Source organism: Festucalex cinctus, chromosome 17, assembly GCF_051991245.1.
Source record: "Festucalex cinctus isolate MCC-2025b chromosome 17, RoL_Fcin_1.0, whole genome shotgun sequence".
Classification (NCBI taxonomy): Eukaryota; Metazoa; Chordata; class Actinopteri; order Syngnathiformes; family Syngnathidae; genus Festucalex; species Festucalex cinctus.
The window spans coordinates 19287854-19302071 of NC_135427.1; the positions used below are offsets into that span (position 1 = coordinate 19287854).

A 14218-nucleotide genomic window follows, 5' to 3' on the forward strand; every position below is an offset into this window, starting at 1 on the left:
GTATATTATGATCAATCGTGTCAAATGCTGCACTGAGGTCCAACAAGACGAGCACTGATACCTTCCCTGCATCAGTGCTCAATCTTATATCATTCAGTACTTTAATCAGAGCTGTTTCTGTACTGTGATGAGGTCGGAAACCTGACTGGAATTTATCCAAAAGTCCGTTTAAGCTCAAAAAATTGCTGAGTTGATTAAAAACCACTTTTTCAACTATTTTAGTTACGAAGGGAAGGTTTGCGATTGGTCTATAATTTGCTGGCAGGGAGACATCCAGTGTTCTCTTTTTTAGAATGGGCTTGACGGCGGCTACTTTCAGACATTTAGGAAGTTCACCTGATTGAAGTGAGCAATTAATTATTTGTTGTAAATCGATCTGAACAGATTTCACAATGGTTTTGAAAAAGCCAGAGGGAATTGTGTCAAGACAGCTCGTGGAAGGTTTCAATTGCTGAACCAAGTCTACTACAGTATTTTGATCCACTGAGTCAAATTCTGTCATGGTAATTAAATTATTCCTAGGTGATTTTAAGTGCAGCATCGTTTTGTTATTTTGCTGGTTTGTAACAATGTTTGACCTGATGGCTTGTACTTTTTCACTAAAGTAGCAGGCAAATTCATTGCATTTATCTGTTGAGAGGAGTTCTGGCGCTGTTTGATTTGGGGGATTTGTAAGTTTGTCAACCACGCCAAATAGAGTGAGTGTATTGTTGAGGTTCCTACTAATAATTTCAGAAAAGTGTTGTTGTCTAGCTATTACTAACTCTTGGTTAAAATGACAAAGACATTGTCTGTACAGGTCAAAATGAACAATTAGAAAGTGTGATGCCACATCTGGGAGATCAGAAGAAAAAAAAATGACCTCAAAAAACAGCTATCGTTTTCTTAAAGATACTCGAGTCATGTGTTTCAAAATTTATCCCAAACTTTAGCAAAGTAACTAAAAGTAGTATTATGCCAAAGGCGGATAGACAAATTATTGTACCTTCTGCCATGTAGTGGAAGCACATTTTATAGTTCTGAATCACTGGCAAAGAATAGATGGCACAATGGTTGGAAATCATGATCATAGTGTCCTGTTTGTAAGTTATCTGACATGCAATTTTTTATTTATTTATTTTTTAATCTTTCAGCGGGCAGCCAAGGATGATGCTCTGAACCAGGCCCACCCCAACGGAACCATGGGCCAGGACCACCCCTACAATGAAAATCTTGAGTAACAGACTGGAGCAGGATGTGTCAGTGAATGTATAATTGTGTGCACTTGTCTCGGTTGTTGCAGCTTTAATAAATGCATCAAGTTTTATGCAACTGCCTCTCTGACCTTTTTCTTCCCCCAACCTTTTTGGAGTGGGGACCTCTAGTTGAGTCAAACACTTTCAGTTCGGGAGCCTACAAAGTTTGGCTACTGTATAAACTTCTGAGTTGTTGGTACACTTGAAGTGACAAATTGGTAAAGTCTTACTTGGCTTAGGCATCAAAATTATGGCTTTGTTTTTCCTTTTCTCAACAGTTTGCTGCTACACAAAACTTGAAAAAGTGTCCTTGCAGGTCTCAATTTCTGGTTCAGTGACTGGCCATGAAAGATTAATGCTCATTAAAGCATCTACTTCTTGTCTGGAGTCTGTCATGGGGGCAGTAGCTCCAACAGGGAGGACTTCCCTCTCCCTGGCCATCCCATCCAGCCCCTCTGACAGGATCCCAAGATGTTACCAGGCCAGAAACAAGAAATTTAGTTGATTTAAAAATCACTTTTCCAACAATTTTGGTGAAGGAAAGTTTGCAATTGGTCTATAATTTGCTAGCAGGGAGACATCTAGCATCCTCTTTTAGAATGGTCTTGACAGCACCTACTTTCAGAGATTTAGGAAGTCACCTGATTGAAGTGTGAGGGGCCATTTATGCTCCTACAGATGACAATGCTGATCCTTAGCCAGCCACAGCCAGCCTAAAGAGGAAAGCTGCCATCTTTGGTTTTTGTTTGGCCCCACCCCAACTGTCAAACAATCGAAAATGCTAAAATTGGCTTTGCCTTCTTGCTTCCCCCCTCTTTTTTGCCTCATATAAATTGTGGCATGTATGAAAATATCTTTGAGGGACTTTTCTGAATTACAGAAACAGCCTTACAAGCGGGACATAATAGTTAAAAGAATAGAGGTATAGCAAGTGTTGGTTATGCCCAAGAATTTCCAAGTAGAATTGTGAATGCCACAAAAAAAAAAAATTATATATATATACACACACACACACACATAAACGCCCCCCCCCCCCCCCAACTGTCAAACACAAGACAAAGATGACAAGACATACGGTGTCAAAGGAGCGCTTGATAAATGGGAGAATGTCAGTTGTAGGATGTGTGGAGTGGAAGAACAAAAATAAAACGTGCATAAAATTATAGTACTTCCATGCTTTTATTAATGGTGCAGCCATGAAGAAAAGAGCACAGGTCAAACATTCACTGAAACTTCTGCCACATCGTCCTCCATTGTGTCATCCTGATAGTCTGAGACATCGTGGCTCACGTTGTGGTGCGGCGCCTGGTCCTCGTGCTGGCTCACGTTGTGGTGCGGCGCCTGGTCCTCGTGCTGGCTCACGTTGTGGTGCGGCGCCTGGTCCTCGTGCTGGCTCACGTTGTGGTGCGGCGCCTGGTCCTCGTGCTGGCTCACGTTGTGGTGCGGCGCCTGGTCCTCGTGCTGGCTCACGTTGTGGTGCGGCGCCTGGTCCTCGTGCTGGCTCACGTTGTGGTGCGGCGCCTGGTCCTCGTGCTGGCTCACGTTGTGGTGCGGCGCCTGGTCCTCGTGGTGGCTCACGTTGTGGTGCGGCGCCTGGTCCTCGTGGTGGCTCACGTTGTGGTGCGGCGCCTGGTCCTCGTGGTGGCTCACGTTGTGGTGCGGCGCCTGGTCCTCGTGGTGGCTCACGTTGTGGTGCGGCGCCTGGTCCTCGTGGTGGCTCACGTTGTGGTGCGGCGCCTGGTCCTCGTGGTGGCTCACGTTGTGGTGCGGCGCCTGGTCCTCGTGGTGGCTCACGTTGTGGTGCGGCGCCTGGTCCTCGTGGTGGCTCAAGTTGTGGTGCGGCGCCTGGTCCTCGTGGTGGCTCAAGTTGTGGTGCGGCGCCTGGTCCTCGTGGCTCACTACATCATCCTTGGCTGCCATTTAATTGATTGGGGAGGGAAAAAATAATTATAAAAAAAAGGTTGCAGTTCAGATTACAAAAAAACTGGACACTACAAAAGTGATTTCCAACCACTGCCATTAATGCCAGCAACAGGTAGAACTATTAGAATGTGAATTTACTCAAGTTTTGGATAAATGGTCATTTTTGATGCAACACTTAAATTCAGTACCTTTGAGAAAATCTTACACATGCTAGTTTTATGCATTAATGCTTGCACAAATGTTTTAGTTTATACTTGTCTGAGGCAGTCACATTTCAACCCAGCGTGACTTTTTCATATCAAACGATCCCAGGCAGCCTGATGGCAAAATACCCAATTTTTCCTCACCTTCATTTTGCAAGTTCAACACAGAACTCAAACGCTGCAGAAGTTTAAAAGCCTCCTCAAGTGAAACATCATTGGATTTCACATCTGTAGAAAAGACAAGTCTTAGGCATCACAAACAGAGATTTGATGAATCAAACCTTACCTAGCACAGCTCCCTTTTTAAGCCCAACATTGGATCCTTCTGATCTAGCATCAGCGCCCATCAAAAGCGCAGACGCCAGCACAACCAAGAACCAAACAGCAGCCATCATTTCAATGATAATTCTGAGGAAGACGGACCACATGAGCTTTTATAGCAGGTGACGCTGGTGCTAATTATAGCCAATTACCAGCATCTGTGGCAACCTGTCACCTGATATAAAAGCTCATGTGGTCTGTTCTTTTCACAACTGTCACTGAAATATTGTTTCCTATTTGGCTCTTGGTTGTGTTGGCGCATGCAACGTTGATGGACACAGGTGGTTGGAAACGTTTGTTTGTTGTTTAAAAATTAATATTTATTTTCACCAAATGCTGAAAGGCCTTACCTATACAGCTGATAGACGCGCACTAATCTACAAGTTGTTTGTCTTTTCGAAGGCGGAAGCCGCGGGGATCAGCTGTCTACAGGGCGCCGCACAGTGATACGAATGAACAGAAAAGTAATGCCTGGCGGTAATGGCATCTGACTTTATTTCAGAAAGGAGTTTTGGGATGCAAACGTTCACTGTTTTGAACACATTGTTTTTAGAAGAAAAACGCTTTATTTCCCTGACCCAAGCCAACTTGTTAGACTATTTTCTTCTCGTCCAACACCGGACCAGAACTCGTGTCACAGAACGCTGTCAGGGGTAAGTCAGTGATGATCGCACACACTGGAGGTGAGGATCAAATTGAGGTTCATGTTAAAAAATCCGAACTATCCCTTTCAAGTAGTGGTATGCCAAAAGGCAGCTGGTCACAGATTGTACCTTCTGCCATCTAGTGGAAGCACATTATATAGTTCTGAATCGATGGCACAGTGGTTGGAAATCATGACCTTAGTGTCCTGTTTGGAAGTTATCTGACATGCAACTTTATTTATTTTAAATCTTTCAGCGGGCAGCCAAGGATGATGCTCTGAGCCAGGCCCACCCCAACGGCAACATGAGCCAGGACCACCACTACGATGAAAATTTGGAGAGTGACAGACTGGAGCAGGATGTGTCAGTGAATGTATAATTGTGTGCACTTGTCTTGGTTGCTGCAGCTTTAATAAATGCATCAAGTCTATTTTTTTTCTTTAGAAGAAAAATAAATGCATCAATTTTTTTGCAACTGCCTCTCTGACCTTTTTCTTCCCCAACATTTTTTGAGTGGGAACCTTGTGTTGAGTCAAACATTTTCAGTTCGGGAGCCTACTAAGTTTGGCTACTGTAGAAACGTCTGAGTAATTGGTACACTTGAAGTGATGAATTGTTAATGTCTTACTTGGCATCGGAATTTTTTTGTTTTTCTTTTCTCAACATTGTTTGCTGCTGCACTTAAAACTTAATGATGAAGAAGACTGTCCTTGCAGGTCTCAATTTCTGGTTCAGTGGCTGGCCATGAAAGGTTAATGCTCATTAAAGCATTTTCTACTGCTTGTCTGGACTCTGTCATGGGGGCAGCAGCTCCAACAGGGAGGCCTTGACTTCCCTCTCCCTGGCTGTACAATCCAAACCCTCTGCCAGGATCCCAAGATGTTCCCAGGACAGCTGAGACAGTCTAGCGTGTTCTGGGGCTCCCAACTACTCAGTCGAAACTCGTGTCCAGGAGGCATCCAAATCAGATGCTTGAGCCACCTCAGTTGGCTCATCACTGTAGAGCAGCGGCTCTACTGTGTCCCTCCCAAATGAGTGTGCTTCTCCCACCTATCTCTAAGGAAAAATCTGGACACCCAGCGGTGGAAACTCAGTTCCTCTGCTTGTATCTGAGAGCTTGTTCTTTCCCTCACAACCCACAGCTCATGACCATAAGTGAGGGTAGGAAAGTAGCTCAACTGGTAAATCGAGAGCTTCGCCTTTCGACTCAACTCCTTCACAAATCAAATGACAGCAGGACTGTTCCATTTAACCCCACCCAAGTTTCCAGCCTGTCCAAAAGAATATGATCAATCGTGTCAAATGCTGCACTCAGGTCCAACAAGACAAACGATATCATTCCCTGCATCAGTGATCAATCTTACATCATTCAGTGCTTTAAACAGAGCTGTTTCTGTACTGTGATAAAGTCAGAAACCTGACTGGAATGTATCAAAAAAAAATTTAACCAAGAAATTTTTATTAAAAACCACATTCCCAACATTTTTGGTTAAGGTTTGCAATTTGTCTAATTTGCTAGCAGGGAGACATCCAGCACTCTTTTAGGATAGTCTTGACAGTAGCTACTTTCAGAGATTTAGGAAGTCACCTGATTTAAGTGATTGGGCCATTTGTGCTCCTACAGATGACAATGAGCATTTGCCAGCCAACATCTGCGTAAAGAGGTAAGACACCATATTTTGTTGGGCCCTACCCCAACAAGGAAAAAATGCATAAATGGCTTTGCCACCGTCTTGCTTACCAACTGATTTTATTTATTTTTTGCCTGTAAAATAAATCATAACATGCTGACATGTATGAAAATGTATCTTAGGGCCTTTTCTGAATTAAGGCAACAGCCTTATAAGTGGGACGGATAAAATAGAGGTATAGCAAGTGTTGGTTGTGCCCAACAATTTGAGTAGAAATGTGAATCCTACATATACCCCCCACAACAACTGTCAATGACAAAACAGATATGACAAGACATGTTAAAGTAGAGGTTGATAAATGGGAGTTTGCAGAGGATGGCATTTTGAGTGGAGGAAAAATAAAATTATAGTACTTCCATGCTTTTATTAATGGTGCAGCCATGAAGAAAAGAGAACAGGTTAAACATTCACTGAAACTTCTGCCACATCGTCCTCCATTGTGTCATCCTGATAGTCTGAGACATCATGGCTCACATTGTGGTGCGGCGCCTGGTCCTCGTGCTGGCTCACGTTGTGGTGCGGCGCCTGGTCCTCGTGCTGGCTCACGTTGTGGTGCGGCGCCTGGTCCTCGTGCTGGCTCACGTTGTGGTGCGGCGCCTGGTCCTCGTGCTGGCTCACGTTGTGGTGCGGCGCCTGGTCCTCGTGCTGGCTCACGTTGTGGTGCGGCGCCTGGTCCTCGTGCTGGCTCACGTTGTGGTGCGGCGCCTGGTCCTCGTGCTGGCTCACGTTGTGGTGCGGCGCCTGGTCCTCGTGCTGGCTCACGTTGTGGTGCGGCGCCTGGTCCTCGTGCTGGCTCACGTTGTGGTGCGGCGCCTGGTCCTCGTGCTGGCTCACGTTGTGGTGCGGCGCCTGGTCCTCGTGCTGGCTCACGTTGTGGTGCGGCGCCTGGTCCTCGTGCTGGCTCACGTTGTGGTGCGGCGCCTGGTCCTCGTGCTGGCTCACGTTGTGGTGCGGCGCCTGGTCCTCGTGCTGGCTCACGTTGTGGTGCGGCGCCTGGTCCTCGTGCTGGCTCACGTTGTGGTGCGGCGCCTGGTCCTCGTGCTGGCTCACGTTGTGGTGCGGCGCCTGGTCCTCGTGCTGGCTCACGTTGTGGTGCGGCGCATGGTCCTCGTGCTGGCTCACGTTGTGGTGCGGCGCATGGTCCTCGTGCTGGCTCACGTTGTGGTGCGGCGCATGGTCCTCGTGCTGGCTCACGTTGTGGTGCGGCGCATGGTCCTCGTGCTGGCTCACGTTGTGGTGCGGCGCATGGTCCTCGTGCTGGCTCACGTTGTGGTGCGGCGCATGGTCCTCGTGCTGGCTCACGTTGTGGTGCGGCGCATGGTCCTCGTGCTGGCTCACGTTGTGGTGCGGCGCATGGTCCTCGTGCTGGCTCACGTTGTGGTGCGGCGCATGGTCCTCGTGCTGGCTCACGTTGTGGTGCGGCGCATGGTCCTCGTGCTGGCTCACGTTGTGGTGCGGCGCATGGTCCTCGTGCTGGCTCACGTTGTGGTGCGGCGCATGGTCCTCGTGCTGGCTCACGTTGTGGTGCGGCGCATGGTCCTCGTGCTGGCCCGCCTGGTCCTCGGCTGCCATTTAATTGACGGGGGGGAAAAAAAAAAAAAAAAAAAAAAAAAAAAAAGGTACTACTACAGTAGTGATTGCCAAGCACTGTGCCATTAATAGGTAGAACTATTAAAATGTGAATTTACTCAAGTTTTGGATAAATAGTCATTTTTGACGCAACACTTAATTTCACTATCTTAAAAAAAATAAAATAAATCTTGCACATGCTAGTTTTGCGCATTAATGCTTGCACAAATTTGTTTTAGTTTAGACTTGTCTGAGGTATCTACATTTGAATCCAGCGTGACTTTTTCAAATAAACGGACCCAGAGAGCCTGATGGCGAATTACCCCAATTTTTCCTCACCTTCATTTTGCAAGTTCAACGCAGAACTCAAACGCTGCAGAAGTTTAAAAGCCTCCTCAAGTGAAACATCATTGGATTTCACATCTGTAGGAAAGACAAGTCTTAGGCATCACAAACAGACATTTGATTAATCAAACCTTACCTAACACAGCTCCTTTTTTAAGCCCAACATTGGATCCTTCTGATCTAGCATCAGTGCCCATCAAAAGTGCATACACCAGCACGACCAAGAACCAAACAGCAGCCATCATTTCCGTGATAATGACGAAGAATACGGAATACATGAGCTTTTATAGCAGGTGACACTGGTGCTAATTATAGCCAATTAGCAGCATCTGTGGCCACCTGTCACCTGCTATAAAAGCTCATGTGGTCTGTCTTTTTCATAACTGTCACTAAAATAATGGCTTTTGTTTGGCTTTTGGTTGTGTTGGCGCATGCGCTGTTGATGGACACAGGTAGTGGGTCACAATGTGTTTGTTTGGTGTTTAAAATTAACAATTATTTCCCCGAATGCTGGTGCTACACAAAATGAATCCAATGCCCGGGTCAACGGAGCCGTGCTAAGTAACATTTGATCATTCAAACCTGTTTGTGTGTTGTGGTAACTAAAACTAGTTTTCTTCAGATAACCTCTAAACATGCTTCACTTCGGAGGGGGGGCTTTTGAACTTGTGCAGGCTTTGAAGTCTGTGTTGAAGCTGCAAAATGAATGTGACAAGTGGATTTGACTCTCAGACAGCTTGGGATCATTGGGGATAGTCATGTTGGTTTGAATGTGATTGCCTGAGGAAAGTCTAAACCAAAAAACTTGGTGCAAGCTTTAATGCATGAAACTTGCGAGAAAAAGGTTTTCTTAAAGATACTTAAGTTGGATATTTCACTAAGAATATGGCCAATTTATCCCAAACTTTAGCAATTTAACGTATTATGCTAACAGGTGGATGGACACATCATTGTGCCTTCTGCCACCTACTGGAAGCACCTTTTTATAGTTCTGAATCGCTGGTATAGAATAGATGGCACAGTGTTTGGAAATCATGACTGCGGTGACCTGTTTAAATTCTATGAATGGAACTATTATTTTTTTTATTTTTAATCTTTCAACAGGCAGCCAAGGATGATGCTCTGAGCCTGGACCACTCCACAACAATGACAATCTTGCGAGTGACAGAATGGTGGAAGATTTCAGTGAAATGTATAATTGTGTGTACCTGTCCTGGTTGCTGCAGCTTTAATAAATGAGTCAGGTTTTATGCAACTGTCTCAAGGTGAATGTTGAAGTCCCCCGTCAGAATGAGGGATTTCACAGGGGGAGCGCTCTCCAGCACACCCTCCACGGACTCCAAAAAGGAGGAGTACTCTGAACTGCTGTCAGGCACAAACAGTCAGGACCTGCCCTCCCACCTGAAGATGGATGGAGGTTAGGTTACCGTCTTGTCTACCATAGTGAAGCCCAACAACGGGCTCCACGATCGCATTGAGTTCACAAATTCAAAGGCATAGTTTTTTGCTAAACCAGCTTTCTGGCATACTCATACTTTGCCATGTGTTCGTGGATTTGTTGAACTGACAGCATTGATGCATTCATTTTGATGGAAAGTAAAATATTGTCAATGAGAACTTTAACTTGCTCTGGGTCAGATTTTTTTGTTTTGGGACAGCTCGTTCCTCTTCGGTCTGTCTTTTACACTATCCCGCAATTACGTACAAATCCCCTTTCCCATGTTGAGTCTTTGTACATTTCTAATAGCTTTCAAATGACTTTTCTGCTAAATGTGATGCTTGAGGTAGTCCAAATTCTATTCAGTCCACATTTTTCCATCTGAAAACTCACTTGGTACTTTGTTTTGCAGAGTAGACCTTTCTCACTCAAAAAAATAAATCACCCAGTTTGACCGGCACAGTGTCTCTTGTATCTCTCTTACATAGGGTTGTCAACTACTTGAAAAATAAATAAGGGACACCTCATCAATAAGGACGGTCGACCTGATTACTAGTGTTCCGATACTGGTATCAGCAGAGGCCCAATACTACATTAAAATAGTGGTATCGGTGAGTATCACAATTAACATGCTGATGCCATTAATTCCAAAGCTAATATAGGATTTTGGATGCAGCATCTTGTGTCTTGCTCCTGGAGAACATTCACTGATATGTGACATGCTCACTGCATGCTGATCTAAAATATCCTATTGACCCTTGAATGCTCCCAACCAATGGCAGGACAGCTTTTTCATGTTGAGGAAAAAAAAAAAACTTAGGTATCGGTATGGTATCGGCAAAGCTGGGTATCGGAATCAGTATCGGGGGCCAAAAAACGGTATCGGAACAACACAACTGATTTTACCTTCAACCTTGCATAATTTTTTAAAAACATTTTTTTGGTGTAGTTGAAACAATTTTTGATTTAAACCTGAGTTGAATAGGAAGCATATTTTTGAATGATAACGCATAGAAAAGTTATCCAGAAATTTACTTTAATACAAACTAACAAAATAACTTATCAAAATAAATACCTCTCAAACAAAAAACCTTTGACTCTCGTGGTATTACGGGACAAAGTGCGTCCCTTGACAACTCAAAACGGAACGCGTACTTATAGTTCTAATTATGGGACGATTCCGTATCTCATGGGACGGTTGGCAACCCTACTCTTACACAAACCGTGACTACCGCAGGACGCCTTAGTCGATTGGGATAACAGCTATCACTCTTATGCAAGCAGCCTACAGCATTTAACCATTTTTATTGATTTTTTTTTCTTGCCTTTGGATAACCACGCAATGCACCACCGGGAGCTGTATTGCTTTTGTTTGTCTGCAGCAAAACGCACGTGCCGTCGCAGGTCTTGCGTCTTGATTGGTTTACGAGGATATGCAGGCATGGTTTACGGTAAGGTCAATTCTGTCAAGAGGAGTAGTCAATGATTCAATCAGAAGCTTGTGGATGGATACACAAAGCACCTAATTGGAGTAAAAATGGCCAGAAACATGAAACCAAATATTAGCATTGCTGTATGTATATTTTTGACCCAGCAGATTTGGTCACTTTTTTTTTTTTTTTTTTTTGTTAACCCATAACAAATTCATAAAAGTCGCAGCACACTTCATGAATGTTTTTTTTGTGTGTCTGACAAAGAAGTATCTGCTTCAATCAGAGTAAGTACTCAACTTGAAATGACAATGACTTCCTAAGTCCTGGCATGGTCTCCATTTCTGATGCCAAAGGCAGGACAGGTTGATGCTGCTTGTCAGAGCAGTATCCAAATGCCAAGTTGAGTGAATGGGAAAGGAGCTAAAACTACTTGAGAATTTGGGAAATCTCAAGGAGTGGACTGAGTCAATGCACTCGAGCCACTTTGCTTGGATGTATATGGAATCTGGTGTGGCTTAGTTGACACCTCAGCAGTGTCACTAATTGCTGCCACGCACATGAAACTGACAGCAATTCATGCAAATAGAGCTCCAAGTATTGATTGCATATGAATGAACAATTTACAACAGCAACGTTTTAATAATTTGAATTAGTTGTTTTAAGGACATTTTTTCTCATTGTTTGCTGTATATTAGCAAATTTAAAAACATAATCTATTTGTATGGTTAACTCACGGGCCATCGATTGCAAAATAAGATTTTTAAATGTGCACCTGTGAAATGGGCTTTTTCAATATCATCATTTTGCCACTTGTTGTCCACTGAAAATTACAACACTAACGCTAATTGCTCAGCTTGTGAATGTCACGACCAAACCCAGAGAACAGGTGAGCCGTGATTGGTTGTTACCAACACACTGAATGGTATTAACAAACCTGCCAAGTATGACAAAAAAAGAAAAAAGACTAAACTCTTGAAATATCATGCCATTCTCTCTGTGATAAGTTACAACTTTACTCATTATTATCTTACTATTTATCCTGCTCACCAAAAAAATACATAAACATTAGGGGTGTTAAAAAAAAATCGATTCGGCGATATATCGCGATACTACATCGCGCGATTCTCGAATCGATTCAGTAATTGGCAGAATCGATTTTTTTTTTTTTTTTTTGGGATTCACACCTTGAGCATGGAAGAATGTTATATGAACGGCACATTAAGCCTTAATATTTTTATTTTAATGCTGTTCAAATGTGAAACAGATTGCAAACTGTTTGTGTACAGTGGCTCACGGTTATAAGCCTCAAGTTTTAGATAAATATATTCATACAAATCTTACAGTGTACATGTACAAATTTACTGATAGTATTTTCTAAATTTGAATGGAAAAAAATCGCAACAATCGACTTATAAATTCGTATCGGGATTAATCGGTATCGAATCGTGACCATTCGTATCGGGATTAATCGGTATCGAATCGAATCGTGACCTGTGAATCGTGATACGAATCGAATCGTCAGGTACTAGGCAATTCACACCCCTAATAAACATACAGTATAGTTTTATTTTACTATCAATATTTTTTATTTTTTTTTATTTTATATTTTTAGCTTATTTTTTGTCAAGTTAAGTAATATGGTGGACAGCGCCCTCTATTGACCAGCTGCCACTCTTTACTTATAAAGTACAGGAGGTGATCTGAGATTTGAACTTGACGTCTCACTCAACTATATGTGCTAACCGAATCTCTACATCGAGGTCACTTGACCATAATCATGAATTAGGAAAAATATTTACAACTTCATTCAGTTTTCTTCCCGTTTTTACTTTATGCAGACTCCGAGTCCAAGGCGATGTAATTTCTTAATTCAGTGGGATTAAAAATAAATATAAACATTATATAAATTCAAAAATATATCTCAGCATACTGAAATGTGTTAATTCATAATATTTAGGTATACTTTTCATTATTACTATTGGTTATGTAGCCATGTTGTATCGGTGCCACTGGTGCTAATTATAGCTAATTAGCAGCAGCTGTGATCACCTGTCACCTGCTATAAAAGCTCATGTGGTCTGTGCACTTCATAACTGTCACTGAAATAATGGCTGCTGTTGGGCTCTTGGTTGTGCTGTTGCATGCGCTCTTGATGGGCACAGGTAACTGCTAAAAAGTTGTTTGTTTGGTGTTTAAAATTAACATTTATTTCCCCAAATACAAAAATGAGGCCTTTGTTTTCCAGCTGGCGCTACACAAGATGAATCCCATGCCGGGCTTAAAAAGGGAGCTGTGCTAGGTAACGTTTGATTAATCGCTGTTTGTGATAACTAAGACTTGTATTTTCTACAGATGTGACGTCCAATGACGTTTCACTTGAGGAGGCTTTGGAGTTTCTGCGGGATTTGAATTTTGTGTTGAAGCTGCAAAATAAAGGTGAGGAAAAATGGGTATCTGATTTCCCGGGTCTGTTGGGAATAGTCATGTTGGATTTAGATGTGACTGCCTGAGGCAAATGTAAACTACAACAAATTCGTGCAAGCATGCATAAAACTGGCATGTGCAAGCTTTTCTTAAATGTAATCAAGTGTTGCACTAAACATACTTCACAATTTATTCAAAACTTAAGTAGCCTAAATTCACAAAGTGTAGCATTAATACCTACGTATGCCAAGAACAAGTGGCTAGATTCAGTTTATTGTACAGACTGCCATCTAGTGGAAGCACATTTTAATAGTTCTGCCTGTTGCTGGCTTGGAATAGAGGGCCCAGTGGTTGGAAATTACTACTGTTGTGGCTTTTTTATACATTTAACTGCACCTTTTTTTTTTTTTTCCTTCAATGAATTTCAACTGGCAGCCAAGGATGATGCCAACATGACGGAGGACCACGCCAGCCCCAACATGACGGAGGACCACGCCAGCCCCAACATGACGGAGGACCACGCCAGCCCCAACATGACGGAGGACCACTCGGATGTGGTAGTCAACGTCTGTCTGACCAAATAATAAAAATAAAATAAAAAACTTGTTTGTGAAACTCCAACCATGTACACCAAAAACATAGTGATATTAAATTTTGGTTTAAGGAAATCTGTTTTATAGCTCATTGGCACAGTGTATATCTGTCCAATTGAGTAGAACTTGAGGTATAATGCAGGCATTATACTCAAATGCCTCCAAGGGCACCATGTTGGTAGTGTTGATTCAAACCCTCACAGTACAAAATCCAGTTATGTGCATGTTCTGTGTGTCACCCAAAAAAAAAAAAAAAAAAAAAAAAAAAACACACACAATGGGGCAACAATCTTTGTATGAGGTGGTAAGGTTAACCTAACTACTAAAATGTAAATCAGATTTGTCCATGCACAGGCTGGTGAATTCTGCATATGTTCAACACAGTTCTCAGCCCAATTG

The 14218-nt window shown here is 43.1% G+C and overlaps 1 protein-coding gene and 3 long non-coding RNA genes across 6 annotated transcripts; 3 read left to right on the forward strand and 1 right to left on the reverse strand.

Moving 5' to 3' along the window:
* Positions 1–2395: 2395 nt before the first annotated feature.
* LOC144004820 (uncharacterized) lies at positions 2396–8197 on the reverse strand. Of its 3 annotated transcripts, none has more exons than XM_077502398.1 (3): positions 8068–8197; positions 7926–8009; positions 2396–3148 (listed from the first exon to the last, which is right to left on the reverse strand). In XM_077502398.1, the coding sequence occupies exons 1-3, from the start codon at positions 8174–8176 to the stop codon at positions 2451–2453; spliced, it is 891 nt and encodes a 296-aa protein (XP_077358524.1). In that variant the 5' UTR covers positions 8177–8197; the 3' UTR covers positions 2396–2450. The 3 variants fall into 3 exon arrangements, with proteins under 3 accessions (XP_077358524.1, XP_077358525.1, XP_077358523.1); XM_077502399.1 differs by lacking the exon at positions 7926–8009 and adding an exon at positions 3506–3589 and having other exon boundaries at positions 8068–8196; XM_077502397.1 differs by lacking the exons at positions 7926–8009; positions 8068–8197 and adding exons at positions 3506–3589; positions 3648–3779.
* On the forward strand, positions 3901–4757 carry LOC144005496 (uncharacterized). Its single transcript, XR_013279583.1, has 3 exons — positions 3901–3963; positions 4085–4335; positions 4583–4757. It is a non-coding gene; the product is annotated as an uncharacterized LOC144005496 (long non-coding RNA).
* A 59-nt stretch (positions 8198–8256) lies between the features above and the next one.
* LOC144005451 (uncharacterized) lies at positions 8257–9554 on the forward strand. Its single transcript, XR_013279567.1, has 2 exons — positions 8257–8383; positions 9036–9554. It is a non-coding gene; the product is annotated as an uncharacterized LOC144005451 (long non-coding RNA).
* A 3406-nt stretch (positions 9555–12960) lies between these two features.
* LOC144005212 (uncharacterized) lies at positions 12961–13792 on the forward strand. The gene is made up of 3 exons (XR_013279526.1): positions 12961–13101; positions 13155–13238; positions 13662–13792. It is a non-coding gene; the product is annotated as an uncharacterized LOC144005212 (long non-coding RNA).
* The last annotated feature ends 426 nt before the right edge of the window (positions 13793–14218 follow it).

What these genes read in the sequence shown, in the direction of transcription:
- LOC144004820 (XM_077502398.1), bottom strand. Translation starts at nt 8,176, where the DNA reads ATGATGGCTGCTGTTTGGTTCTTGGTCGTGCTGGTGTATGCACTTTTG. An exon ending in TAAAAAAGGAGCTGTGTTAG is followed by an intron (nt 8,010 to 8,067) that starts GTAAGGTTTGAT and finishes TCTTTCCTACAG; the next exon opens with ATGTGAAATCCAATGATGTT. An exon ending in GTTGAACTTGCAAAATGAAG is followed by an intron (nt 3,149 to 7,925) that starts GTGAGGAAAAAT and finishes ATTAAATGGCAG; the next exon opens with CCAAGGATGATGTAGTGAGC.